Below are 26898 nucleotides of genomic sequence, written 5' to 3' on the forward strand. Positions count from 1 at the left end.
CTTAGCACCCTTTAGTGAATCGAGGCCCATGTATTTTATATTTTAAAAAGCTTAGGAAATGGTGCAGGAGCCGCATTTGCGATTGAAAATAAAGCTCATCATTCATTTGAGAATACTCACATTTTTTTTTTCCACTGAGAAGTTTTATTGATTTTAAACACAAAGTAACAAGTAACAACAAGTACACTCCAAGCTCACTAGTCCAATTAAGGACAAAATACAAGCAAACCATAATAGGCCAAAATATGGACATAAGCAGTGTCACTTATACTCTGGTGATCAAACAACCTATTACATCCTACTTAGCCAGAGTATAAATAGCGTAAAGATCAAATGTAAACACAAAAACACATAAACAAAAAATAAACCATCAAAACAGTCACATTATAACCAAGAATAGTTCAAGTTCTCTCTTTGGCTTTGCAAATATCCTCTTCATCTTAAAAGTACATGCCTATTATATGTATCTATCCATCTATGTCCTGATTCTCCTTATATGCTGAGAATACTCACATTAAGAAACATTGCTCAAGCGCCAGCGCTTTTTAAAAACTAAAAAGCGCTGATAGTGTGAACAAGCCCTTAGTGAAGTGATGGCAGGGATTACTCTATAAGCGCCTCTGAGATGGCAGGGATTAGACTGTAAGCTTCTTGGCGAGCGGCACATTTGGTGAGTGACAGGCAGCTCAGAGATCACTGTAAGTGCCCGTTCGCTGCCCCTTCATCCCCTGAGTGCCAGATCTGGCTGTTAGTTGCCACCCACTTCTCTGTGCAAACTCTGTGTAGCAGGACAAATGTTTGGCAGGCTAACTACTACTGCCACCCTGCTGCCCACAGGCCGCCCCTTGCTTTCCTGCTTCCCTAGGCCATGGCCTTTGTGGCCTTGCCTAAAATCTGGCCGTGAGTCCATTGCTCCACTCATCACTGCCGACAACAGGAAAGCACAGATCCCGTTGTGTATGTGAAAGCTGCTCTACCACGAGAACATGAAAAATAACGCTCTTCTATCAGCTCAATCTTTACACACCCACTGAGCACCCCATGTTCCTGCAGCACTACTTCAACAGTTTCCAAAGAATCTGTACACAGTCTCATCTTGGAGAGATGTTGCAGTTTAATGAGTCACAACGAACAAAACAAATTGCTGATGCCACCTGTCAGTTTCACCATTTCAATCTGACGGTAATGAAATAGCAATTTCAAGTTTTCATTATTGTCTTAACAGCTGCAAAAAGAAACTCTCCAAAGGTCGCTGAGATATAATTGTTGTAGGCCCCGGAGCAAACGCAGTCTAAGAAACTCATTCTTGTGAAGATGTCTGATGCCAGTTAACAGGTGTTAGGTGAGGTCATTTATCTTTCAACACTAAGCACTTCACTGCCTTAAAGCAGCAATGATAGCCATACTATCCCAGGTAAAAAACACATATATCAATACATAGATAAATACTTGAGCTACTTACATAACAGATGTATTGTACTGTCCATGTTTTGATTTCAGTGAATGTTCTATAGTAAATAAAGAGAATTTCGGTTCCTGGCATTTTCCATCTTTATTCCCTCTGACTGAAGTCAATTCTTATATAGCATAGATCCTATTTCAGCATTCGCTTTTTAAGGGGCTGCGCCTCCTCCCTGCCTCCTGAGCAGTGTAAGCACAAGGAGCGCTGTTATGTTTTCTGAGTTCATGCTGCTTCTAGCCTCCTCCTGGCATTCAGGCACTGCATGGTGATATCCTTAGGCTCCTGATGCATGTCACATTATCCCTTATCAGAAGCCTCAGGGTGGCAGCGTAGAGTGCATGGCTCTGGGAAGTACATTACAGTACAATGTTTATCAGAGAGAGAGAAAAAGAGATTTCTATAACACTAGAAAAATAGAGCTCCCTAAATGTTAAGAAGACTGAAATCATATACTACAATTGATGAGTGCATGCCATGCAAAGCAAGTGTAACCAAGCCCTTTCAATCCAACACATTTCACCCCCCATGCGCCCCCCTCGCATCACACTGCAATGACAAAAAATAGATTCATATGACCCTGCGGCAGAGTACACTGACAGGGTCATATGCATAGCGCCGCCGCCTCGCAGGCCCTTTGCCACCTCTCGCCCGGCATCATACTCCTTGCTGGACAAAAAGTACATTACTATTTGCATCATCCTGTGCATGCACACCACACCTCCTCTGTTTAAATTTAAAGTTTCTGCAGCGCCCACTGACTTACATGCATTTGTTCGCCATGGAAGTTTAACGGTAACACGCTGTTGACTTTGCAGTGTGTCAGCAGCAAATCAGATACTTCCCGCTCCACACGACGCAACGCGGTTAGTGTACTAGGCCCCAAAGGCTTACATTACACTGATGCTCCATAAATAAAGACCAGGGGGTGTAATTATGGAGTATTGATGTATTCATCCATGGTCTGTCATGCTTGATTTTAATCAATAAAATCAATAAACTTTCCAAAGTTATAAGGTTCATCTGATCCAGGAGCAAAGGCTGGCTTGGTCCTACACTCTTGATGATGGTGTGTTGTCCACTAGTGAGAGGAGATGGTCTTTGGGGAATACAGTTTGTTAATAATATCCAGTCTGCTCCAAAAACAGTCAAAATATAAAATAGAAATAAAAACATGCAGAGTCCTGCTGGTGCACCAGACCATACATGAATACTAAAACAAACTATAAACTGCTTGCACCATATGTTATTGTTAAAGTCGCTAAGGGCACTCTGAATTATCTGGATCAAAGAGGATTGGGTGCTACTAGCATCTAGAGCCGTACAATATCGATATAATCCAAGATATGAGCAGTATAAGCTCATTGGGACTTCTCATGGAAATGGAGCGTCAAAGCTGAATAATCCATAAAATGAAGGTTTGATCCAAGTATAAACATCTTGCTGCATAACATGTGTTCAGTCAATAAGAGCTGGTAAGAATAAATGGTACCCCCTCACTGCATTAAGGTTAGCAAGTTCGTTAGCCTGTTAACAGTAATAGAGGCTTGCACTGGACTTTGCTTATGTATGAGGGGTGAAATAGTCCATGACCCAGCGAAAAATCCATATGGAAAAAGTCAGTGGTTTCATAAACTGAGGAGTCGGATGATTGTTGAAGCAACTCAACAGCCCTGGTAAGTATTAAGGCCTGCCCCCACCACGTGATTCTCCCAACAATTTTTTCGACAACTGGCAATGTTTTTATTGACGAGCGGTTATTTCCGCTATTTGGAGATGTGGGTACAGGCATACGAACACGTGTGCCGATAACAACCATCACATCGGATCTTTAAGATACCAGACGACTCTGTGCAAATACCTCAATCGCTTGACTTTGCGTTTGCGCCCGTCGTCTGCTGTCATGTAACGTCGTGTGACGTCACGAGCAGGAAGAGGAATTGCCAAATGCTCATAGACAAGGGGACGTCACTGGATCCATTCTGTGGTGAGTACTTAGCTTCAGACTAAGGAGTCAGGGCAATTTTGGGTACCTGGAGTTGGAGTTGGTGGTTTCATAAACTGAGGAGTTAGAATCGGATGATTTTTCTACCAACTCCTCAGCCCTATCTTTAGGTCATATAAAGAACATGGGTTTGTTTCTATAAACAGTGTAATTCAAAGAAGATAGAATCTAAATTATGCGTTCCATGAGGCAGGTGAATGAAAAAACATTGATGGTCTCCTTACAATGGCAAATTTCAAGGAGAGTAAAGAATGTATTAAGCAGGAAGTGAACAGTTTGGTCTTTGACAAGGTCAAAATTTTAAAGGCGACATGATTGAGTCAGAGCATCTCCAAATGGTAGTTTTAGTGGGTTGTCCCTGGTCAGGGCCGGTTTAAGCAACAATGGGGCCCCAGGGCAAAATAAACCTGGGGGGCCCCCCAACAGATACCCCGGAACAAAAATCTGCATTAAGGGACCTTTTTTGCAGCTGGTATAGTCAGGGTGTTAAGCCCCAATCGGTCGGAGCTCCACATTCTGGCTTCTCCAGCCTGCATGAGGAACAAGGGGTTAAAAAGTTTCAGGAGGGGGGACCCCACATAATTAAAAAAAAATCCCACACTCTAAACATAAAAAATAATTGGGAAAATAGGAAAAAATGCCAGGGATCTTCATACAGCCATATTGCAGCTGTATAGCGATCCCTGGCCAAAGCGCTGCGGCTGCGTATGGACCCCCTGGAAACCCCGTCAGGAAATGTTTTGCTCTTTCTTTTGATATATGTAAAATTACACTACCGTTAGGTTTGCTACTAAAGGTGACAATTACCGCATTTAAAAGTATACGTTTTTCCTTCGAAACTTTAAAATCGATTTTCTCAAAAACTATAAGGACGTTTTGAAAAATTATTCTTTCCTCTTATTCCCAATCATCTCCTTAACATATCCTGCAAATTTAGGGGTTTTAGCATTTAAGGTGGATTTGCTATTAACTGGTAAAGTCAGCGGGTTTTTAAATGTGTATTTTTTTTCCTTTGAAACTTTAAAATCGATTTTCTCAAAAACTATAAGGTCTTTTTGAAAAAAATGTTTTTCCTCTTGTAGCCACTGGGGGCCCCTACAAGCACTGGGGCCCTGGGGCAATTGCCCCCTTTGCCTCTATGGTAGCGCCGGCCCTGTCCCTGGTATGCAGTGGTCAGTACCTAGCTAAAAGATTGAAAAGACAGAGGATTTGTGAAACTGCGACAGGGTCCTGGGCACATAAGGCTTATTGATGCACGTCTGGTCCTGTTCCACAGAAGAGCTGCTGTAGCAGAAAAACTTATAGAGGAACTTTAATAACACATAGCAGAAAGTAATACATTATTCAATATACCAATGTTTATATTCATTATACTAGCTTTAGTCTCAGAAACACTTTTTTATTTCTTAGGTATTTCTGCATATTGGTGTGTAAAGGTGCCCATTAATGGTACAATCTCCCAGATGATTGAGGTTGATCAACTCGATTTTGAAGATCAATTGAATCGAGTACTAATCGATGACAAATGATTGTTCTACAATCGTTCTGTCAATCCAAATTTCAGATCAATTCTATTAGTCTGATTGGATTGCTTATCATTTTCCTGATTGATCGCAACATTCAGATCAGACAATCCATTTGTTTTGGAAATTTGATCATTAAAGGCACCTTACCCCTACACTGCCAATAATGTTTAGCTTAGGCTATGTTGTCATGCAGCCTTCTACCCCAGAGCACTCTGGGAGATCATGTGATGTTCCATAGTGACTCATCTTGCTAGCAGTTGAAAATAAGAAAACAATATAGCTTTAAAATAAACATTAGCATTGTTTATCCTGTTTAGCACAGAACATACGGTAAATTATATTACTGGTAATTTTGAAAATTGATTTTAAAACCAAGGTATATTTTTTCTGTTTTGTGTGCTTTTGTTTTTTACTTATACTGTCTCAATAGTATAAAACAAATTATGGTAAAAATGGGGAACATTAGACTAAATAAGAGTTAACTGATTAGTTCAACTTTTAGAGGGTGTGGTTTTCAAAGGGGATGTGTTCTGAAGAGGTGGCTGATATTATTTCCATTGTACTAGCCCCTGTGTAAAGCTGCCATACTATTACCCTATTATTTATGGGGTTCTACTTAGATGCTGCATTCCATGTATCTCTATTAGAAAGGCTTTTATGAACTAGATTCTTAGTGTGCAGCAACGTTGAACACAGGAGAAACAGATATTAATCAGCCGCATGGCTCTTGGCTGTTACACACCAAGAATACAAATACATTTATTTCACTTCTGGCACAGGATGTAATAAGAGACCTTTGCTGCTTTAACAGTGTCATCTTGTAGTTATATCTGGCAATGCATATATATGGACATTATAGACCGTTGTTGCTAAATACACATTCCAACAGTATCCCGTTTAGTACTCCCATTTTAGTGCTCCTTTTTTTGTGTCTCAACATTATAATTCTGTCATATATAGTGGCCCAATATTTGTAGTACCTTTCATGTAGTGTCCCCCTTTATAGCAACCCATATATGATAACAACACTTATCTTATTTTTATATGTCCCAGTAATACCTTCTCTACTGTAGTCAGCATATGATGTCGTTCTGTAAATAATTAGATTTAATTATTTTCTTTCCTGTCATGTGTTCATCTGTTGGTCATTATTCTGTCTACTGAGTCTCAGCATGATGACATGATCATGACATCATCAGACTGGGTCCTGGTGGATATGGCAAAGGAGACTGGTGGGGCCTGGGGCCAGGTAGAACACCCTGATAAAAATGACAGTAAACACTCCGCAGGAAGGAAGAGAGGTGAATATAGTAGTACATTGCTTCCAGCTGCCAGTGTCTGCAGGGTGGAAGGGCGGATCAGACTTCAGGAAGGGGCTTCTTTCATTAGTTCTCTGTTGATCCTAAGGCGCAATAAACATTGTGCTCATTGACCATTATAAACTTATAATTAAGTCTCGGTACATAATGAGACAGAAGGTTGCAGAACACAAGAGTCTTATTTTATTTGAAGTGCAAATGAAAGCAATACCACAGCTGTGTGCTGCAACCCTCGGTCTCATTATGCACACCTATGGATTAGCGAATTCCAATCGATTATTCATATGTTTATACTCACACTGTAGATACACTATGTACTGTATATGTGTGTGTTTTAATAATGTTTATTTGTAAGAACCAGTATATATAAGTAGAATTGAGGCAGCGGTGTGATGGGTAGAAGGCAAAAGAGAACAAAGTGACAGTGAGAGATAGCAAAATGGTGGGAGAGAGAGCAAGAGAGGGCTAAATGCAGGGGTGCAGCTAGTCCCAGGCGAAACAAGCGGCCGCTTGGGGCCTCGCCCACAGCAGGGACCTCGCATACTCCCAGACTGCCCTGTCAGTGACTTGTATGGGGGTCCCTGCCTCCCCATCACTCACACAAAGACCTGTGAACAGAGGGGAGAGTGGCACAGTGACCACCAGGCCCAGATTTCTGGAAAGGCCACAAAGGTCCAGGCCTTGAGCGGCAGCAGCCCAAGTTGTGCCAGGACCTGAAAAAAGGGGGTTACTACATATGAAAGAGCATGGAGAAAATGACTAGCAACACATGAAAAAGGTAACTGATAATGAAGGGAGCTGTTCATGAAAGAAAGGGACTACTACACATGGATGGGCCTTCTACACATGGCTGCACATGGAATGTGAGAGAAAGCAAAAAGCTGCTCAATGGGTAAGAATGGAAAGTGTTACATAGAGAGAGTGCACTTACACTGCCACAAAAGAGACATGGCACAGAGAGGGCGCAAAGTGCAGTTTATCCACCACCACGTTAGTTCAATGCACCACTTTAGTTCAGTGACTGAATCCTATAGAAAAATCTGCATGTGTCCTGCGTCCTCTTGTGTTCCTGTGTCCGTGCGTTTAGGCCAGTGCGCATGCGTGGCACGTGGGCGGAGTTTAGACAGCACAGGAGGATGGGTGCAGGGGGCTGGCAAGTGCACACGCGTTGCGTCCTGCGTGTCACGGCCATTGTGTTGTGCATGTCACGTGTAGCGGGCGCATATGCGTAGTGGCTGTGCGCATGCACTGTGACCATGCGGGCGATGTTGCGGTGTTGTTGGCGGAGGCAACCGGGGGGGGGGGGGAGGGGGTCTTGAGGCACGTAGCAGGCAAGGCCTACTGCCCGTTATTGTAACAGGCCTAAGGTCTAGTATGCAAATAATTCCTTTATGTCCTTGGACAAAAGCACCATTGCAGAGCAGATAGTAGAACATCAGTAATTTCACTTGCCGGTATTCAAACTGTCAGCCCCAAATCAACCGCTGTAGGTAACAACTGTACTCTTTTATGTGAACATTTAGGGGCCCGTTTCCACTATCGCGTGGGGAAACTCTGCCATAGGGTATACCGCCGCCGCCAGCCGAATCGCTAGCGATTCGGCCGGAACCCCCCGCAGAATTTGCAGTGGAGGCTGTGATTCCCATAGCCTTGCATGGCACGGCTGATGGGATTCACCCGCGATCCCGCCCACCTGCTCAGTGCCGGCGTGCGTCTGCGAGATGCACACCGCATAAGTGGAAACGAGCCCTTAATGAAGTCACCCATTTAAAATGGCGCAGGAAATAGCCGGTAGTAGAATATCGTTAAAATTACTGATATTCTACTTTATTCATGTAGTAAAATGTTGGTAATGTTAACTTTACAACGACTTAACCCTACTCTCATACAGCGCCCTCTACTAATGCCTAACCCTGACCCCCGTTGGTGCCTAACCCTAACCTCCTCCAGTGGTGCCCAACTATGACCCCTCCCGATCATGACTATCAGTAACCCCCCCCCCGCAACCTTAAATCAACCCCAAACCACCAGCTCTCCTTATCCACCCCACCACCACCGATGCCTAACCCTACTTTCCGTTGTCCTGTTGAAAAGGGTGCCTGATACAATAGCGGGGGGCCGGGATTGCCAGCTATGCGAACTGTGGCTACAAATAGCAGACACAAAGGGCGCCCTTTTCAGCATGACACATCTTGTGCTTTTTTTCAGCTGTTCCGCTCGTATGTGCCTCCTTGGTAAGGTGTCTCTTGCATACACTAAAAAGGTTTTGAGCCAGAGAAAATGCTAGTTATGTCATCTATTCTGAACCTCTGCTCCTTCGCTTGTGCAGAGACTGTACCAATCCTAGAAAGAAGATTCTTAATTATACATGAAAGGAAACCAGATGGAATTCCCATTAATTGTGTACTTATAACTACCGCTGCCTCCAATTATCATTGTTTTTCTGGGGCACCTGCTCTCAGTACCACTTACTCATTCTTGGACCCTGTGCAAGTGGTGGGATGCTAGGCTTCATTACACAGATCAGATTTAATTAGCAGTATTCAGCGATTCTTGTTAAATTGTCATCTTTTTTCCTGCACGTGCTCAGTGGGTTATTCTCACTCCTGCATCTTCTTGGGACTGTTTTATAAGAAATGATAAAACAAAATGTGATGTAATGCGTGTTTAAAAGGATTTATCGCACCCAGTAAGGACATTCTCCAGTAATGAATGGCAAATGTTGCATGTTGGTGCTCACAGATGATATAGCAATCCAAAGTTTTCTTAGCCTATTTAATCACTCTATGGAAGAGATCTTATAACCACTTAAGGACCAGGGGTGTTTTGGTTGATCTGTGCTGCGTGGGCTCTTCAGCCCCCAGCACAGATCAGGTTTTAGGCTGGGCGATCAGACTCCCCCCCCCCCCCTTTTTTTTCTCCACTGGGGGATGTCCTACTGGGGGGTCTGATCGCCGCCTCTCATGTGTGCCTAGCGGGGGGGGGGGGGCTCCTCAAAGTCCCCCTCCGCAGTGCTATTCCCCCCTCCCTCTCCTTCCCTCCCTCTCCTATTGTCTGTGGGTGGCACAGGACGGCGATCCGTCCTGTACCGCCTCTGATAGGCTTCAGCCTATCAGATTCCGGCGATCCCCGGCCAATCGGAGGCCGGGGATCGCCGATCTCCTTTACGGCGCTGCTGCAACAGCAGCGGCGTGTGACGTAAACACCGGGGATTTCTTCCCTGCGTGTTTACATTTCGCCTGCGAGCCGCGATCGGAGGCTCGCAGGCTGTTCACGGAGACACCCTCCGTGAACTGACATGGAACGGCTGCTCCATGGAAACACCACTGCGACCTGCCGACGCCTATCGGCATTAGGTGGTGGTTAAGTGGTTAATTTAGAATATTTTTATTGAATACAAAATCCAACATGTATTGCTTAGGGCATGGGCATCCTGCCATGTTGCTGATCAGATTTCAGCAGTGTGGCTCAGCATACATTGAGCAGGTTCATCAGACAGTACATAGACAACAATGTCTGATTTGCACACTTATGTGCTGCGCACATTTTAAGCGCACCAAACCGCTGTCCCATTCAGCATGGTTGAATGAAACTGCATGGCAACAAAGCAACACACATACCCAGAGCAAGATCATCCACCAGGCAACCTAAGCAGGTTCTTGGGACCAGGTGGATATCAAGGGGCCCACCTGCTACCTTCTTTGTCCTCTCTCCATATCAGCTTACCAAAAAGGGCATAAGGAGCCCCAAATCTACTGCCTTGCCTAGGACCCCATAACATCTTTAAGAAGATTTCCAACACCCTAAAACTGAGCTGCAGCATGGTGGCAAAGACCATACAGCGGTTCAACAGGACCAGTTCCACTCAGAACAGGCCTCGCCATGATCGGCCAGAGGAGTTGAGTGCACATGCTCAGTGTTATATCCAGAAGTAGTTTTTTGAAAAAAGATATGAGTGCCCTCGGCATTGCTGCAGAATTTGAAGGGGTGGGGTGTCTGCCTGTCAGTGCTCAGACCATACACATGGCACCAAACTGCGTACTCTAGATTCCATCGGAGAAGGATCTGTATCTTGGTAGATCGGCCGTCAAAATCGCTGGATGTATGGCTACCATTAGATCTAAAAAAAACTGAGATCTCTTTATCCAAAACTCTCATTGCTAGGAGGCAGCATCTATCTGCTAGAGGTAATGAAGCCCATTACGCTAAATCAAGGTAAAATCTGTATTGAACATGCCTGCTATTATAATTATGTTTATAAAAGCGTTGTGGTGTTCTTTTCACAATCCAATGCAACCATCAGCCTCTCTCCTTGATTAGCATTCTGCAATGAAGATCTTTTTTGTGTTGTTGCCGTGTACTTTTGCCATAGACCTCTTCAGCAAGGCTAGGGGATGCTGCGCGTTCTAGAACACCGCGTTCTGGATCAGTGAGCTTTATTAATGCTCTCGCGGTAATGAACGGCTTGAACAAAAGCTGATGTGACAGTTTGCTTGTATTTGTTATGAACATTTAGTACATTATTCTATTTCCAATTATAAAATTTCGCAGGCACTGCTTACGTGTCTATCGCTGGTTTAAATAAACCTCGGTTAAACCAGAGCTCAAGGCAGAAATATATATGAAAAATGCTATTTCAAACATTTATGTTTCCAATTAAGGATAATTAAAGCAGAACCAGCAAAAACAAAGTAAAAAGAAAATTCCAATACCATATACAGTATGATCTTGTTATAGTAACCTCTGATATAGTAAACATTCGGGTATAGTAAACTAAATGTACAGGTCCCTGCGAAGCATCATTAGAAGTATATAGGAGTAACGCCTGGTATAGTAAACCCTGGTATAACAGAACTTCTGTTATAGTAAACCTGTTTTTTGGCCCCTGCGATATTCTGTATCCGGGTATTATGGAAAGTGGGTGGGAACATGCATTATACGTCAGTCAGAGACCCATGAACCGTTGATGGGCAGACTGGCAGCCATTTGCAGCCTACTCATTATATGCACACTACTCTAGCCCTGCATGGATTATCTCAAAAGCACCAGCTGGTGAGACCTATACTTCCTGTGTAAGCTGCTGCCTGATTACTGAGGGAACTGCCCATCATCTGCGACTTGCTTGTGCATGGCTGCAATGCTACAGTATCATCCAGGCTGCACAGAAATGTGGACAGAGGAGCACACTATTAGTACTGTATCTGCATTAACTGATGGCCTATGCTTCCTGTGCAAGATTTGGCATAATTATTGCATGCAAATCAATGCTTATTGCGTACGGTGCATTTTGATCTAGCTTAAATATTGTGCTCGCTTGCTGAAGCATTGATAAGAAAAAATGACTCCCAACTATTAGCTAAATTAAGATACAGTACTATAGCATACTTGCTTGAGTATGGCAATTTATGATATGGTAAACTTCTGATATAGTAACCTACTTTGGAGTTTACTATAAAGGCATTCCACTGTATTGCTATTACTTATATAAATAGTGAATACCATGGCTGCCAGTCATTGGTGCCAGAATTTTCATCATTGATCTGTACTGTGTAAGGAGCAATATAACTAAGCAGATGGGACTATGGCTTGCTGTGCTTGCTGTAAAATAAGGAATTACGGAAGTTTAGTCCCTGACATGCCTCCTTCCTCTTTTATTCAACGAGATTAGTGATGAGCAAAATTGCTTTAATCCAGTTGTGGATTCCATTATGGAATTCCAAGCTATGTTTCAGTTCAAATGTAACCAGTACTAGCAAAATGCATTGAAGTCTAGGGCGCTGAAGTCTATTACTTACCTGGGGCATCTTCTAACCCCCAGTAGCCTTACAGGTTCCTCGGTTTTCTACCGGTCCTCTGCACTCTGCTGCTGTGTCCCTCCAAAAGCTCGCCAACTGAACCAGTTGCGAGCTAATGCGCATGCCCAGATTACTCCAACAACAGAATCTTGTTTGAGAAGGCACACAGCCCAGTAGGTCGCGATGAGCAAACTTATGACGTGGCACAGCGGAGCAGACCAGGGGGAGATCTTAGGCAAATCTCCCTAACACTGCTACTGCCTATAGTGCGCGTCCTAGTGGCTGCAGCTCTGGCGCTTTGAGTTGGCCAGGAGAAAAGCACAATATAAATGTTCTGTGTCTGTCTGTCTGAATCCAGGGGACCTGTAAGGCTACAGAACTCCCCACCCATCTCAGGTTTTCTTTCATTGGAAATTCCTCTAACATGTTATTGTCACCAAAGCTGCTACGTATGTTAGAGCCAATTGTAGGAATATGTAAAAAAAAAATCTTGTAAATTGTGTAAAAATTAATTTTACAATTTTAACATTAAAATGCATTTTTAAACGTGAAGCAGGGTCAGATTGCAGAGGTTTGGGTCTTATTAGCTTCCCCCATGGTTCAGTCTATTATATTGTTTTTCATGAGTTAGTTGGTGAAACGCTTAAAGTGACCAAACACATTTACTTTAAGATTTAGAGAAATAGACAGCATGGGGTCCCCCAACCCAAGCAATGTTAACCCTTTCCCACATGCAGGCAGGTATTCACCTGGGAATGTAAACCTTGCCAACGTGGGGCTCTGATCTCTGAATAATACCAGCCCACAAGATCCATAGGATTGGGGGGTTAAAGGCAAAGTCTCACCCCTTCGCAAAGCATCTTTTTCCTAAATTATTACCAAAAGGTTTGTGCTCACCTTTGATCCCCTTGAGGAGGGGAAGTAACTAACACTATGCATGTGACTTTGTTGACACCCCTCCACAGGCACCCCCCAATCTTATGGACCATGTGTGTTGTTGTTCCTCACTGGCCCAAGCAACTGGCTATCTGCAAACTACCTGGAAAATACCAGCACATGTGGGGGACAATGCGTTAAAAGTGCTTGGGAGACAATACTCTATGCTGTTCTTTTCTACAAATATTAAAGTAAATTGAAGATGTAATCACATTAATAAACTAAATCTCCCATCATGCATTGCGGCGGCCAGGGATGCGCAACATCACAGCTGCTACTTGGAGCTCCAGCACAGGGAGAGAGAAGATAGTTTAGATTCATAAAAGCCGGTTACCTTTATTGCAAAAATCCACACATAAGACATCCACAGGATCAAACTGACGCGTATCAGGCTCGAGGTGTGCCTATAAGTAAAAGTTTGATCACCACTTTATAAATAATGAAATAGCATTGAAAATGGAGAACACAACTGACTTCAAAGAGATCTCCATATCAAAAAGTGTCAATCGAAAGCACAACACAAATCACTGGAGGTTAATTTTTTCTACGGTTTTGCTCTAAGGCCCCATACTTGTGATTGGAGCTAGGAATCACCACTTTAGCTAGGCGATCAAAGTACTGATCAGCCACTACTGTAAATAATAAGATCATTTTTTCCTAAATATGGGGACTGTAAAGAAGAAGTTATCTCTTTGCTGATTGTTGCCGCTGTACAAATAGGTCCCTTGTAATAACAATGCTTAGTTTCAAGCTGCAGTAGAAAGTTAGTGATGATGAAGAACTTTGTTTCCATCTGTAATGTGTCTCTTACTAATACTCCACATGTTCCACACTTATTTAACATGTGTAGAGGTGGTGCCTCTTTTTCCTAGACAACTGTACAGGATCTTCTAAAAATATTAGTATATTGTGATAAAGTTCATTATTTTCTGTAATGTACTGATAAACATTAGACTTTCATATAGTTTAGATTCAAATACACACAACTGAAGTAGTTCAAACCTTTTATTGTTTTAATATTGATGATTTTGGCATACAGCTCATGAAAACCCAAATTTCCTATCTCAAAAAATTAGCATATTTCATCCGACCAATAAAAGATAAGTGTTTTTAAAACAAAAAAAAAGTCAACCTTCAAATAATTATGTTCAGTTATGCACTCAATTCTTGGTTGGGAATCCTTTTGCAGAAATGACTGCTTCAATGCGGCGTGGCATGGAGGCAATCAGCCTGTGGCACTGCTCCGGTGGTATGGAGGCCCTGGATGCTTCGATAGCGGCCTTAAGCTCATCCAGAGTGTTGGGTCTTGCGTCTCTCAACTTTCTCTTCACAATATCCCACAGATTCTCTATGGGGTTTAGGTCAGGAGAGTTGGCAGGGCAATTGAGCACAATAATACCATGGTCAGTAAACCATTTACCAGTGGTTTTGGCACTGTGAGCAGGTGCCAGGTCATGCTGAAAATGAAATCTTCATCTCCATAAAGCTTTTCAGCAGATGGAAGCATGAAGTGCTCCAAAATCTCCTGATAGCTAGCTGCATTGACCCTGCCCTTGATAAAACACAGTGGACCAACACCAGCACCTGACATGGCACCCCAGACCATCACTGACTGTGGGTACTTGACACTGGACTTCAGGCATTTTGGCATTTCCCTCTCCCCAGTCTTCCTCGAGACTCTGGCACCTTGATTTCCGAATTACATTTAAAAGTTGCTTTCATCCGAAAAAAGTACTTTGGACCACTGAGCAACAGTCCAGTGCTGCTTCTCTGCAGCCCAGGTCAGGCGCTTCTGCCGCTGTTTCTGGTTCAAAAGTGGGTTTATGCTTCCATCTGCTGAAAAGCTTTATGGAGATGAAATTTCATTTTTCAGCACGACCTGGCACCTGCTCACAGTGCCAAAACCACTGGTAAATGGTTTACTGACCATGGTAATAATGTTTGTCAGTATATTACAGAAAATAATGAACTTTATCACAATATGCTAATTTTTTGAGAAGGACCTGTATATGAGTAGCCATCTCATTTTCTCATTTTAGAATAAGTGGTGGTCATGTCTGGGATGACTCATGGAGAAGCATGTGATCAGTTTTAGTCAGGTGATAGATATGTAAGTATCTGAATTGCTAGTCATGATCATGTGCTAAAGCAGGATGTGATCACAGCAAATCAGAGCTTTGCATTCCTATCTGCTGATCAAACAAATCACATGCTTCTCCATCAGGTCTCCTAGACATGACCATCACTACTCAGAATGTTGGGAGGCAGATTTCAGTAGTATCCAAGCCATCTTATCTGTATTCTTAAGTTAGGACTTAGGACAGCTGTTTAGGGATTATTCAATGCAGAGGACCAGCACAACAACAACTATGCAAGTAATATATTTAAAGAAATGGGTCCTGTAGTGGAGATAACTACATGACTCCACTACTACACCCTGAAAGAGGAGTGTTTACTAAAACTATTTTTAGTGAAAAGTTTTCCTCTTTCTTATCTAACTAAATGAAAACTGTTGAAATTGGACCATAGCATGGCTGGCTGTACAACTCTGCCTGACCTCTCTGTTAACTCCTCCCTGATCTGTATCCCCTCCCTTCTGCTAACGCCTTTCTTATCCTTATCTGTGCAGTCCTCTGTCAGGATTCTTCTTTTCTTCTCCCTGAAGTCTTCTCAGATTTCCTCCCTGACAATGCTTAACACACAGAGCAGCTGTCTTTTCTTGGTTCACAGAGGAATCCACTACAGAGTCATTGTATAGGGGTTGAAACTTTTCTCTTGAATTATCTCACCTAACTTGGGCTAGCATTTTTATTTGTTTTTAATTTTTTAATTTTATTTTTACCTCAACCATAAGGAGAGCTTTTGATGAGATAGACAGATAAGGTAAGATAAATCATAAGTTAAGTCAGATAAAGGCAAATACATAAAGAAATGAACAGATAAGGGGAAATAAATCATGAGATAAAGAGAACCTGAGACCAATAGAATATAAGGATTTATACTTACCGGTGGCTTCCTCCTGCCCCCCCCCCCCTCCCATAGTTCATCTGCTTGATGGCCATCCTCTTGGCCCCCTCCTTTCTCCCAGTAAGTTTCCTGACTGGCCCAGTCAATGGCCACTGCGCATGTGAGGTCCCGGCTGCAGGCACTACCATGATCCCAGCCACGGCTTCATGCACAGCTCATAAAGAGTGTAACTGTGCTTGCGCAAAACACGCCTGGCCACGGGGAAGTGTTCCGGGGGACACATGTGGCCTGGGCTGAGCATACTCAGTGGCCTCAATGTCCACTGCAGGAGAACTAAGGGAATCAGGAGGACAGTGATCAAGCAGATGGACTACAGGAGGATGGGGGAAGCCCCAGTCAAGTATAAATCCTTAAGTTCTGTTTATCTCAGGTTCTCTTTAAGTCAGATAAGGAGAGGTAAATAATGAGTTAATTCAGTTAAAGAAAATCTGTAATGAAAAAACCTGGGGGGTACTCACCTCGGGTGGGGGAAGTCTCCGGATCCTATCAAGGCTTCCCTGTCCTCCTCGGTCCCACGGCAGCGGCAAAAATCCTCCCGGAGCGGCGGAGATGTAAATATTTACCTCTTGGCTGCAGCGCAGGCGCAGTATCCGCTCTCTGTACGGAGATAGGCAAAATAGCCGATCTCCGACGGGCCGCTCTACTGCGCAGACACAAGTCTCCTGCGCCTGCGCAGTAGAGCGGACCCGACGGAGATCGGCTATTTTCGCCTCAGCTGGAGCCAGAAAGGGTAAATATTGCACAGCCCGACAATTGTCGCCTGTGCATTCCGTGGGCTGCAGCGAGACCGCCGTGGGACACAAGAATATGGGGGAAGCCTCAATAGGGTCCAGAGGCTTCCCCCTACTGAGGTGAGTACCCCCCAGGGGAATTTTTTTTCAGTACAGGTTTTCTTTAAGGTGTACCTGATAGGGAAAATAGAAACAAAACTGAATACTTACCTCAGTAGGGGGAAGCTTCCAGATAGTCCAAAGGCATCTCCCATCCTCCTGGTGCCCACCTCTCCAAGGATGAACACGTCCCTTTTACTACAAGTTTATGTGAACTCACTGGATTATATAGGAATATTGCACAGAAAGGATCAAGTTAGTGCATTAGATAGATGCAGACCTCGAACATCAGTATTGCTGTTCATTATCAAATTCATGAAAACTGTGTAGCAAGATTTAGTTAAACTTTAAGTCAGTGACCCCAATATTAAGAACATTGTGTACTGAGCATTCCCTAGCTTTTCTACAAAGTTGACATCTGGCGTCAAGTGAGATTCCAGGCCTGGTAGACACGAGCTTTGAAGACATCGCTAGTGTTCATTATACAGCTGTCAGCATTCTGATCATTATACCATACCTCCGGGAGACAGAAAAAATGCAAATGAGTCTTGTAAATTTCAGTCAAGTGCTAAGGAATGTATGTTTGCTGCACACTTCTGCGTACTTCATTTACAGCAATTAATGAACCTCACCATTCTTTCTTTTCTGTAAGATGCAGACTTTTTTCCCAAGACTTTAAGCTTCTACCAGAAGGTTTTGTGCTATTTAGAATGTGTTTTAAATTCCACTTAAAGGAAATCTGTCACAACTTTGGGCAGCAAAAACATGGCCATATAAAACATTCCTAATACAAATGTTCTCTTTAGAACTTTGGTTGCTGAGATAATCATTAGCTTGAGAGATGTACGTACCTCCAACTTTTTGTGATAAGAAAGAGGGACACTTTTAAGATACGCCCTGCCGGCTGCCACACCTCTAATAATGCCTTTTGACTCATCCCTAATCAAGCTTGCTACAAAGAATTCATATGCAAAAGAAAAACAGTTGCCCATAGGCTGTGTTCCCATATTTTTTTCTCCGTTCTCCACTCATTGCTAAACGGATCTGCAGGATATCCCGCTGGCCGCACGTAGTCTTGCACCAAGTGGGAACAGAGCCTTATTCAGTTCACCTTATCTCCTAAGTTTTCTCCTAGATGATCATTTAAAGTGGTCTGAAAGTCAACATTTCTACTTTGCTCTAAAAGATTCCTTGCAGCTTGAAAGCTACTATCCCAGAATTTTTTTTTAGCAGAACATCACTGAAATGGTTAAACAAAGCGCTTTGTCCTGCTATTCAGCTGCTAATCTACATCCAAACTGGAGATAACAGTATCTTTGTTTGCATTCCAGTGTTGATACATGTGTGTAAACACAGTGTAACAAGTGAAAAGGAGCTCTCTGGGAAGCTCTCTGTGCTTTAAAGAGAATCTGTATTGTTAAAATCGCACAAAAGTAAACATACCAGTGCGTTAGGGGACATCTCCTATTACCCTCTGTCACAATTTCGCCACTCCTCGCCGCATTAAAAGTGGTTAGAAACAGTTTTAAAAAGTTTGTTTATAAACAAACAAAATGGCCACCAAAACAGGAAGTAGGTTGATGTACAGTATGTCCACACATAGAAAATACATTCATACACAAGCAGGCTGTATACACCCTTCCTTTTGAATCTCAAGAGATCATTTGTGTGTTTCTTTCCCCCTGCAGCTATCTTCCACTGAAGTGTCAGGCTGTTTCTTCCTGCAGAGTGCAGACAGCTCTGCCTGTATGTAATTCCTCAGTATGTGAAAGCCCAGCCAGCTCAGAGGAGGATTTATACAGCTTGTAAAAGATAAGAGAGAAGCTGTCCTAATCTAAATAATACACAGGCAGTGTGCAGAGAGGGGCCTGGAGGGGGGAGATGCATCACCGAACCACAACACTGAAGAACTTGGCAGCCTTCCAGACACAGGCTGACAAGTCTGACAAGAGAGAGATAAGTTGATTTATTACAGAGATGGTGATAGTAGAACATGCTGCAGTAAGCCAGAACACATTAGAATAGCTTTTGGAACTTGTAGGATGATAAAAAACAGGATGCAATTTTTGTTACGGAGTCTCTTTAAGCACACAAACAGCTCAGAACAGCTAATTAGAAGATGTTAATATATAATAAAAAGCAGTTTGAATAAAATGCAATGGCAGGTTTCAGGCCAAGAAAAACGACACTTTGGAAACTTGTAATTTGTAAACAGACAATATTACTTATGCACAAAGCAAATATGAAAACTGTATTAGTAATAAAAAGTAGGAAAACACATTTTTATTGAATGTTATGTCGGAGTTTCAGACCACTTTAACACCTTTTCAATAAAATGCCTTTTCAACCACTACATATTTTAGCTCAAAACTACTTATATTTACATAGATCATCCCTGAGAGAAGGACAGACAAGAAAAGAAAAACAAAAGTTTGCCTTTTTAAAACAGAAGGTATTTGTGATAATTCAACTTGGAATGAGCACATGATGTCTCTCACGATGCATCACTGCTTAATATGCAATTCATCCTGTGTTGTCCCTGTAAGCTAGCCACATCTCCAGAACCGCTGGAATGCTGGTTCACCATGAGCTTGCTGGGTAGTCTGTAACACAAGAAAAGAAAGAGACACTGGGCCATATGCAATCAACTTTTTCTCCTACGTGATATTTTCACAATTTTTCAATAAATTGCCTTTTAAACCCCCAGCAAGCAAGACAATAGACAAAAACATTTTGATAGTACTTTTTCTTACTTTTTTATTGCAAAATGCTGAAATGTTACTTTAAAGTGGCTGGATAGTGTAATGGTTAAGGGCTCTGCCTCTGACAAGGGAGACCAGGGTTCTAATCTCGGCTCTGCCTGTTCAGTAAGCCAGGACCTATTCAGCAGGAGACCTTAGGCAAGTCTCCCTAACACTGCTACTACCTATAGAGTAGCAGTGTTAGGGCTGCAGTGGCTGCAGCTCTGGCTTTGAGTCCGCCAGGAGAAAAGCGCAATATAAGTGTTTGTCTTTGTCTTTTAAAGAGAAGATGAAAAATTGCCACCTAGGAGAATACTTAGGAGAAATAGTGAATTGCATACGGGCCACAGGCCCAGAGTTTACTCCTAGGTGGTATTTTATTCCTGTCAATAAAATGCCCTTTAACCACTTTACCCCTTGCGGTACGAATTTCCCTTTTTCCCCCCCCCTAAAAAACCAGGGACGGAGAAATCCGTACCTTCCGCGCTACCGCCGCTGTCCGCGCTCCCGACGCTCTTGCACGCTGCCGCCTGCTCGCCCGGAGATCAATGAACGGGAAAATCCATTCCTGTTCGTTGATCTAAGCCCCCGCAATGATCCGCTGCTTCTATTAGAAACAGCGCGATCATTGTGATCTTCCCAGCCTCGTACTGCTTCCTGTAAGCGTCTTTCCGGACGCTTACAGGTCGCATGTAAAAAAACACTGTGGCCATCTTGTGGCCAAATAGTAAAACTACACCCTAAAGCATTTTACATATACAAACACATAAGTTTTACACAATAAATTAACTCATTACCTCCCACACTCCTCAATTATTATTTTTTTGTAATTAAAAAAAAAATACAATAAAAAAAACATAAATAGTTGACTTAGGGACTGAACTTTTTAAATATTTATGTCAAGAGGGTATAACACTGTTACTTTATAAACTACGGGCTTGTAATTAGGGATGGATGCAAAACTGAAAAAATGCACCTTTATTTCCAAATAAAATATTGGTGCCAAACATTGTGATAGGGACATAATTTAAATGGGTTTATAACCGGGACAAATGGGCAAATACATTTCATGGGTTTTAATTACAGTAGCATGCATTATTTAAAAACTATAATGGCCGAAAACGGAAAAATTTTGTAGCAGGATAACAGAGGCGCCAGGTAGAGTAAAATTAATTAAAATCGTTAAAAAGGGCGAAGTGGGTGGACTCACCTCCCTTCTGGAAGAAATGGCCGGACAACGGGCAAGTTACTTGCAGTTTAAAGTAACATTTAATAATAACTCCAAAAGTGCAACGCGTTTCACGGGTAACAGTCCCGCTTCTTCAGGCAAACGATTTTTGGAGGGTACACTGTCTGGTCAAGAGCTTGCTGGTGGCTTAAAGTGGACCCAAATTAAAAATACAAGATTTCAGAAATAAAATCTATTTTCTAAATTATAATAATAAATAGCAGCATTTTTTCAGCTGCATGATAACACATATAAAATATTTTACATTTATTGGAGAAACCCCTCCCTTCCTTTCATATTGCTGGGACAGAATCCGGCAAACTGGTGTAGTAGATGGTGTCTGGCAAAGGAGGAATTGCTAATGGCTGCCACCTGTATAACCCTAGCAATCAAAAGAGAAAGGTGAAAAGCATACACTGAAATGCTCATAGGCTTGAAGGAGTGTTTATTTATTTTTGTATGTGTCAGAGTGGTGCAACTAAATATTTTGATTTAAAAAAAAAATTGGTTGGTTTGTGTCTGCTTTAACGTGTTTTAACTGAAATCTTCTTCCCAATGCACTGCTATGGAAGAAACGCGCACCAACGCGTACTAAGGCACACTTACGCATACCAACTGATTAAATGTAAACGGGTCTAAGGATCCAGAGCTTCCAATTTAAAAGGCCTTTTAGGGGCTGAAAATGTAAAAGGTTACCAGCCATGTTAAAGAATCTTTTTCTTGTCCTAATTGAATTAAAAAAAAGACACTGTATGTAAATGTCACTGTTGTGCCCACCCCCAACACTAAAATGGGGCACTGTAGTGAAGATCACTACTATGAAGTCCTTTGAGTCCTTTAATGGGAGCACCATTAGGAAGACATGTAAAATTGGAGTTAACCTTGCGAGTTATAACAATTTTTTTTATTTATCTATGCCTGATTACCATACTTCTTTTAAAACTAGATCTTAAGAAAAATAACTTCTCATACTGATTAAGCATTTGTCTATAGGTCTCAGTCCATAAATATATTTTTTTTACCTTTGTACATAACAATATTTTTATTTAGTATGTATATAGTGCTGTCATCTTCCTGAGCGCTTTACAGAATATATTGTCTTTGTCTGTATTAGGGATGATCAATGAGATGCAAATTCTTCTGAAAATATGCACATCATTTAATGCAAATGTATACAGTTTGTAGATGGACCAATCAATTTAAACCCAGGTTTAAATTGATTGGTCCATTTTCAAGCGGCATATATTTGCATAAAATTTGCATCAACTCGGAAGAATTTGCATATCTTTGATCATCCCTAGTCTGTATGTATAGTGTAGTGTATGTATCGTAGTCTAGGGCCAATTTAGGGGGAAGCGACTTAGTCAATTACTTTATATGTTTTTGTGATGTGGGAGGAAACTGGAGTGCCCAGAGGAAACTCAGACACAGGGAGAACATACAAACTCTTTACAGTTGTTGACCTGGCTGGGATTCTAACCAGGGACCCAACACTGCAAGGCGAGAGTGCTAACATAGTTGACAAGCCTGGAATGTAAAAGGATGGGGCCATGCCTTACTCTCAAAGAAAGTAATATGAAACTCAGATCTCATCTATGGTCTAAATGAATGAAACACAGCATAAAACTATTAGCAAAAAAAAAAGAGATCAATGGCTATAAAGCCAATTGAAGAGTTAATGCTAAAGCTTATATTTCACTCATAAGCTAATAATTAATAAGATTTCTATTGCCTACTAAAATCATCAGATTGACTTGAACTATACTGAGCTGTTTTCACTACAATTACTTAATTACAAGACAATTTGATAATTTGTCCTGCAACCAGCAATGCTATCATTTAGCTTTAATTATGTGAAAATGTCTTTCAGTGACATACATGAATATCAGTCTTTTCATGTTTTCTGTTGGTTTTTGTCGCAGTGTTTAACCACTTCGGCCCATGGGATATTTTCACCTTAACAACGCAAGCAATTTTCAACTTTCAGCGATCCTCACATTCATTCCCCAATAACTTTATCACTACTTATCACATCTAAATGATCTATATCTTGTTTTGTTCACCATACATTTTTGGGGGGTTGATACTTGTTTTCAGTAATGACTTTATTTTCTATGCGTTTTAAAGAGAAAAACAATGCTACTTTAAATAAAACCCACACATTTCATTTGTCCTGAATATTAAAACATTTAAATTGTGTCCCTAGTACAATGTATGGCAGCAATATATTATTTGGAAATAAAGGTGTATTTTTGATGTGTTGTGATTTTTGTACCCGATCAATAATTCCAGACCCTTATTTGAAAAAATAACAGTAATATACCCTCGTGACATACATAGTAAAAAAAAACAAAAAAAAAAAAAAACGGACTCCCTAAGGTAACTATTTATGTACTTTTTTTTTCTTTAAATTCTGTCACTTTGTAGTTTTTTTTTTTTTTTTGGGGGGGGGGGGGGGTTACAAGTGTTTTATTTTGGTAACTATGAGGGGAATTATTATAGTAACTATAGTAAATGTGTTATTTATTTATTTTGATTTTAATTTTTTGGCCACAAGATAGTGCTATGCACTATACTGGGTTACCAGGAAGTATTTGCTTACTTTTTTTATGATAACTTTTCCTTTCATTTATATGAGTGAACATGGCTCCTTATTGGAGTCACGTTCATTCATATACAGGCACTGTAATTGGTTTAGGGCAGTGTTTCTGAACATTTTATTATTATGTACCTGTGAGAAAATGCGGAAACGCCGCCGCGTGTGTTCAGAACAAGGCGGCTGATTCCGCGTCCAACGCGGCGGTTTGCACGCGTAGGCCTACATCTACCATTATGGCTGAACGCGGAGAAACCGCCGCATGCCCTGATAGCGGTGCGGCTGGTTCCGCGTCCAGCGCGGTGGGTGGTACACAACACATGGCTGGTGTGGCTGGGACTGATAGTCCACACAGGTTCAGAAGGACGCGCGCTGAGAGGCAGAACTTTTATGACAGCCAGAAGGGAGTCAGCTGACCAAGCCGGTCAGCTGACGATTCAACCAGTTCCCATTAGTCCAGCACTTAGGGGAGGAGCTGGAGGGCGCTGTGCTATATATACTGGGTGCTGGTCATTCACTGGTTGTCTGCCGTTGCGATCACTACGTGGAAGCACTCAGACCTTTTGTTAGATTCTGTGTTACCAGTTGTTATATTCAGACTAGTTCCAGGGTGTTGATGATCACGGACCTCACACCCAGATTAGGGAATTGTATTACCATTCTGTTATTCTTCAGACTAGTTTCAGGGTGTTGATGATCAAGGACCTCACACCTAGATTAGGGAATTGTGTTACCATTCTGTTATTCTTCAGACTAGTTCCAGGGTGTTGATGATCAAGGACCTCACACCCAGATTAGGGACTTGTATTACCATTCTGTTATACTTCAGACTAGTTCCAGGGTGTTGATGATCACGGAGCTCACACCAAGACTAGGCATTGTTTATTATCTGTTATGACCTTCTGCTTTCCTGACCACTCTTCTGATTACTGATTTGGTACCTCGCTATATCTGATATTCTGTTGCCAAACTCTGCATGTCTTAGGATTACTGAATCTGTCTCCTGTCTTTGTACTTATCTGTCCGCGTGTTGCTGACCTGGCTTGCCCGACCTCGAGAGCTATCTCCCTACCTTAGAGATAGTTCACAGATCATTAGTGACACTCTCCTATTGGTGTCACTAACGCTCTGGTCCTTCCATCTCCTGGCCTGGCTCCTCCCTTCGGGAGATTCTCAGGTTACTGGAAGGCACTTGTTCTCTTTTGCAGTATAGCCTACTGCTCTGATACCTGTTCTCCAGGTATTGCTCTCAAAGTATTTACTGTTGCACCAAAACACTCACATCTTTCCGGTGTCCAGAGGTTAGTGATATATCTGATTATCGGTGATACTGCAGATCATCAATAATCGGGTATATATCTGTATTCTTGGTGATACTGCAGATCACCAATAATCAGACCCTCTCTGTGTTACACCGATCGTTACAGTACTCCTTTTAAAACCCTGTACTCACAATGTACCTCCTAGCATAGTAAACATTATCACCAGTAACCCTTGACAAATATATATTTAATCGTAGTACATGATTATTGGTTCTAAACAATTTCCAAGCATTTACTATTGCTTTTAATTAGCTAAAACACTAATTTGGTGTTGTTTAAATAAGATTTAACATTTTCTAAAACTGTAAATTTGTTATTCTTGGTTAAGTATATCAAGCCCCAGTACCCCCTGGCACCATCAGAAATTCCCCCTAGGGTATGCGTGCTACACGTTGAGAACCTAGGGTCTAGGGAACACATTCACCAATTACCAACGTTTAAGTCCCACCATGAATGAGCGGTAAGCATGTACACCCACTGCTGATCGACAGTACACGCCTATACGTCCTGATTGATTTAAAGAGACTTAAACTGGATGCATATAAACATCCAGTTTGAGTTAAGTGGTAAAAGTTTTAGAGCAAAAACTTATTTTTGAGTTTCATTCTCACTTTACTAAGCAGACTATTTCTTAGGAACTATCAACTATTCTGCTGTAAAAATTTGAACTGAAGGTATCTCAGCATAGTCTTAGTTTCAGTTGGGCACGTCTGCCCACTAGAGGACATGGATAGCGGATAGATAGAAATAGATAGATAGGCCCTCTGTTATTCTGAAAGAGAAGCATACCTGTTATTTTTCATCATTGGACCTTCGTAGCTTCCAGTCTCGAGTTGATGAAAGAAGTCAAGAGAGTTGTGAATGAGATGGAAATGTGAAAAAGGTTACTGCAATAGAAGTGCACTTATCCTTAAAAGCAGAAGATATTGTTCTGGCAAAAATGTAAAACATTTTATCACTGAGTTTCTCTTTTGAGTATGTTGTTCAAAATCCTATTACAGAATTACATAATGTTGTATTCATGATTTTGTTCTTGTCAGAGAGACTTAATATCTCTTTTTTATGTTTTCAGGCCATCGAACATTATACATTGGAGTCCATGTACCTCTCGGTAGCAGGAAAAGCCATCGACGTCACAGTCACCGACATCGGGCTGGACAAAAACACCGAAAAAGAGATAAAGAGCGGGATTCGGGCTTAGAAGATGGACGGGAGTCTCCTACATATGGTAATAGGTTTTCTTTGCTGTGTTCTGAAATGCTGCCTGATTTCAGAGGAAAATTCAACTCGAATTGCCACCAGAAGACCTTCTACAGTGCATGACTGCCCTGCTGCCAGCCTACAAAATTTGTGCACAAAAATGAGTGCAGTACGTCATGTGTGACGAGTCTCCGTGCGGTAAACCAGTGTGAACTGGTGGGCGGGACTAGATGCCGCACAAAGAACTATGCTGAAGGGGAGAGGGCATGATAGGTCGCTTTGGGCATGTCTAGGAGAGGAGCGTCCCTCTCTCGGTACACTCGCCAGTTAGAGGGCGTGATAGATCGGTGTGATCGATCGCCCTGGGCGTGACTGGGGGAACGCTGCTCACCAGTGAACAGCCTATCTGGTTTTAGCATGGCGCTGCTAGGCAACTGTAATGGTGAAGTCACTGCACGTGGTCACCAGAGGGAAGGCGCCCATTGTCCACTACCACCTGGGACACCCATCCACTGCAGGCCACAGAGGAGGAACAGGTTGCCACCCATGGTTGTCTGATAAGGTTTTTAACCCATGATATGCTCAATTTTACTGTCTTTTAGTAAGTGTTTTTAATACTTTGCGTGTCCAAGATTAAATAACTTTAATGCACTACGGAGCGCTCGTTGTTGTTTTTCTTTTTCTACTACTACAGTCATCCTGTCAGCCAGGACTGAGGAGCCGCTAGTGGTTGCATTTTATACCCTTCTATACCTTGTTTGATTAGCGCAAGATTGCACATCACTTTTACAAAACTTTGGTACCTGTCCTAGCTCTTAAAGGGGGCTTAAAGTGAGGGTATAATGAGAGCTGCCATCTTTATTCTCTTACAAAACAATATTTCCATGGCTGTCACGCAGGTGATTTCAGTAGTG

At 42.1% G+C, this 26898-nt stretch overlaps 1 protein-coding gene across 6 annotated transcripts in view; it reads left to right on the plus strand.

The window, feature by feature from the left end:
• SLC4A10 (solute carrier family 4 member 10) overlaps window positions 1–26898 on the plus strand; it is a 289049-nt gene that overhangs the window by 129533 nt on the left and 132618 nt on the right. For all 6 annotated transcript variants that reach the window (XM_068245670.1, XM_068245665.1, XM_068245671.1 and 3 more), the window contains exon 3: window positions 25857–26012. In XM_068245670.1, the coding sequence (XP_068101771.1) occupies window positions 25857–26012 (156 nt within the window). The remainder of the gene's footprint in view (window positions 1–25856; window positions 26013–26898) is intronic.

This window comes from Hyperolius riggenbachi, chromosome 7, assembly GCF_040937935.1.
Source record: "Hyperolius riggenbachi isolate aHypRig1 chromosome 7, aHypRig1.pri, whole genome shotgun sequence".
NCBI lineage: Eukaryota > Metazoa > Chordata > Amphibia > Anura > Hyperoliidae > Hyperolius > Hyperolius riggenbachi.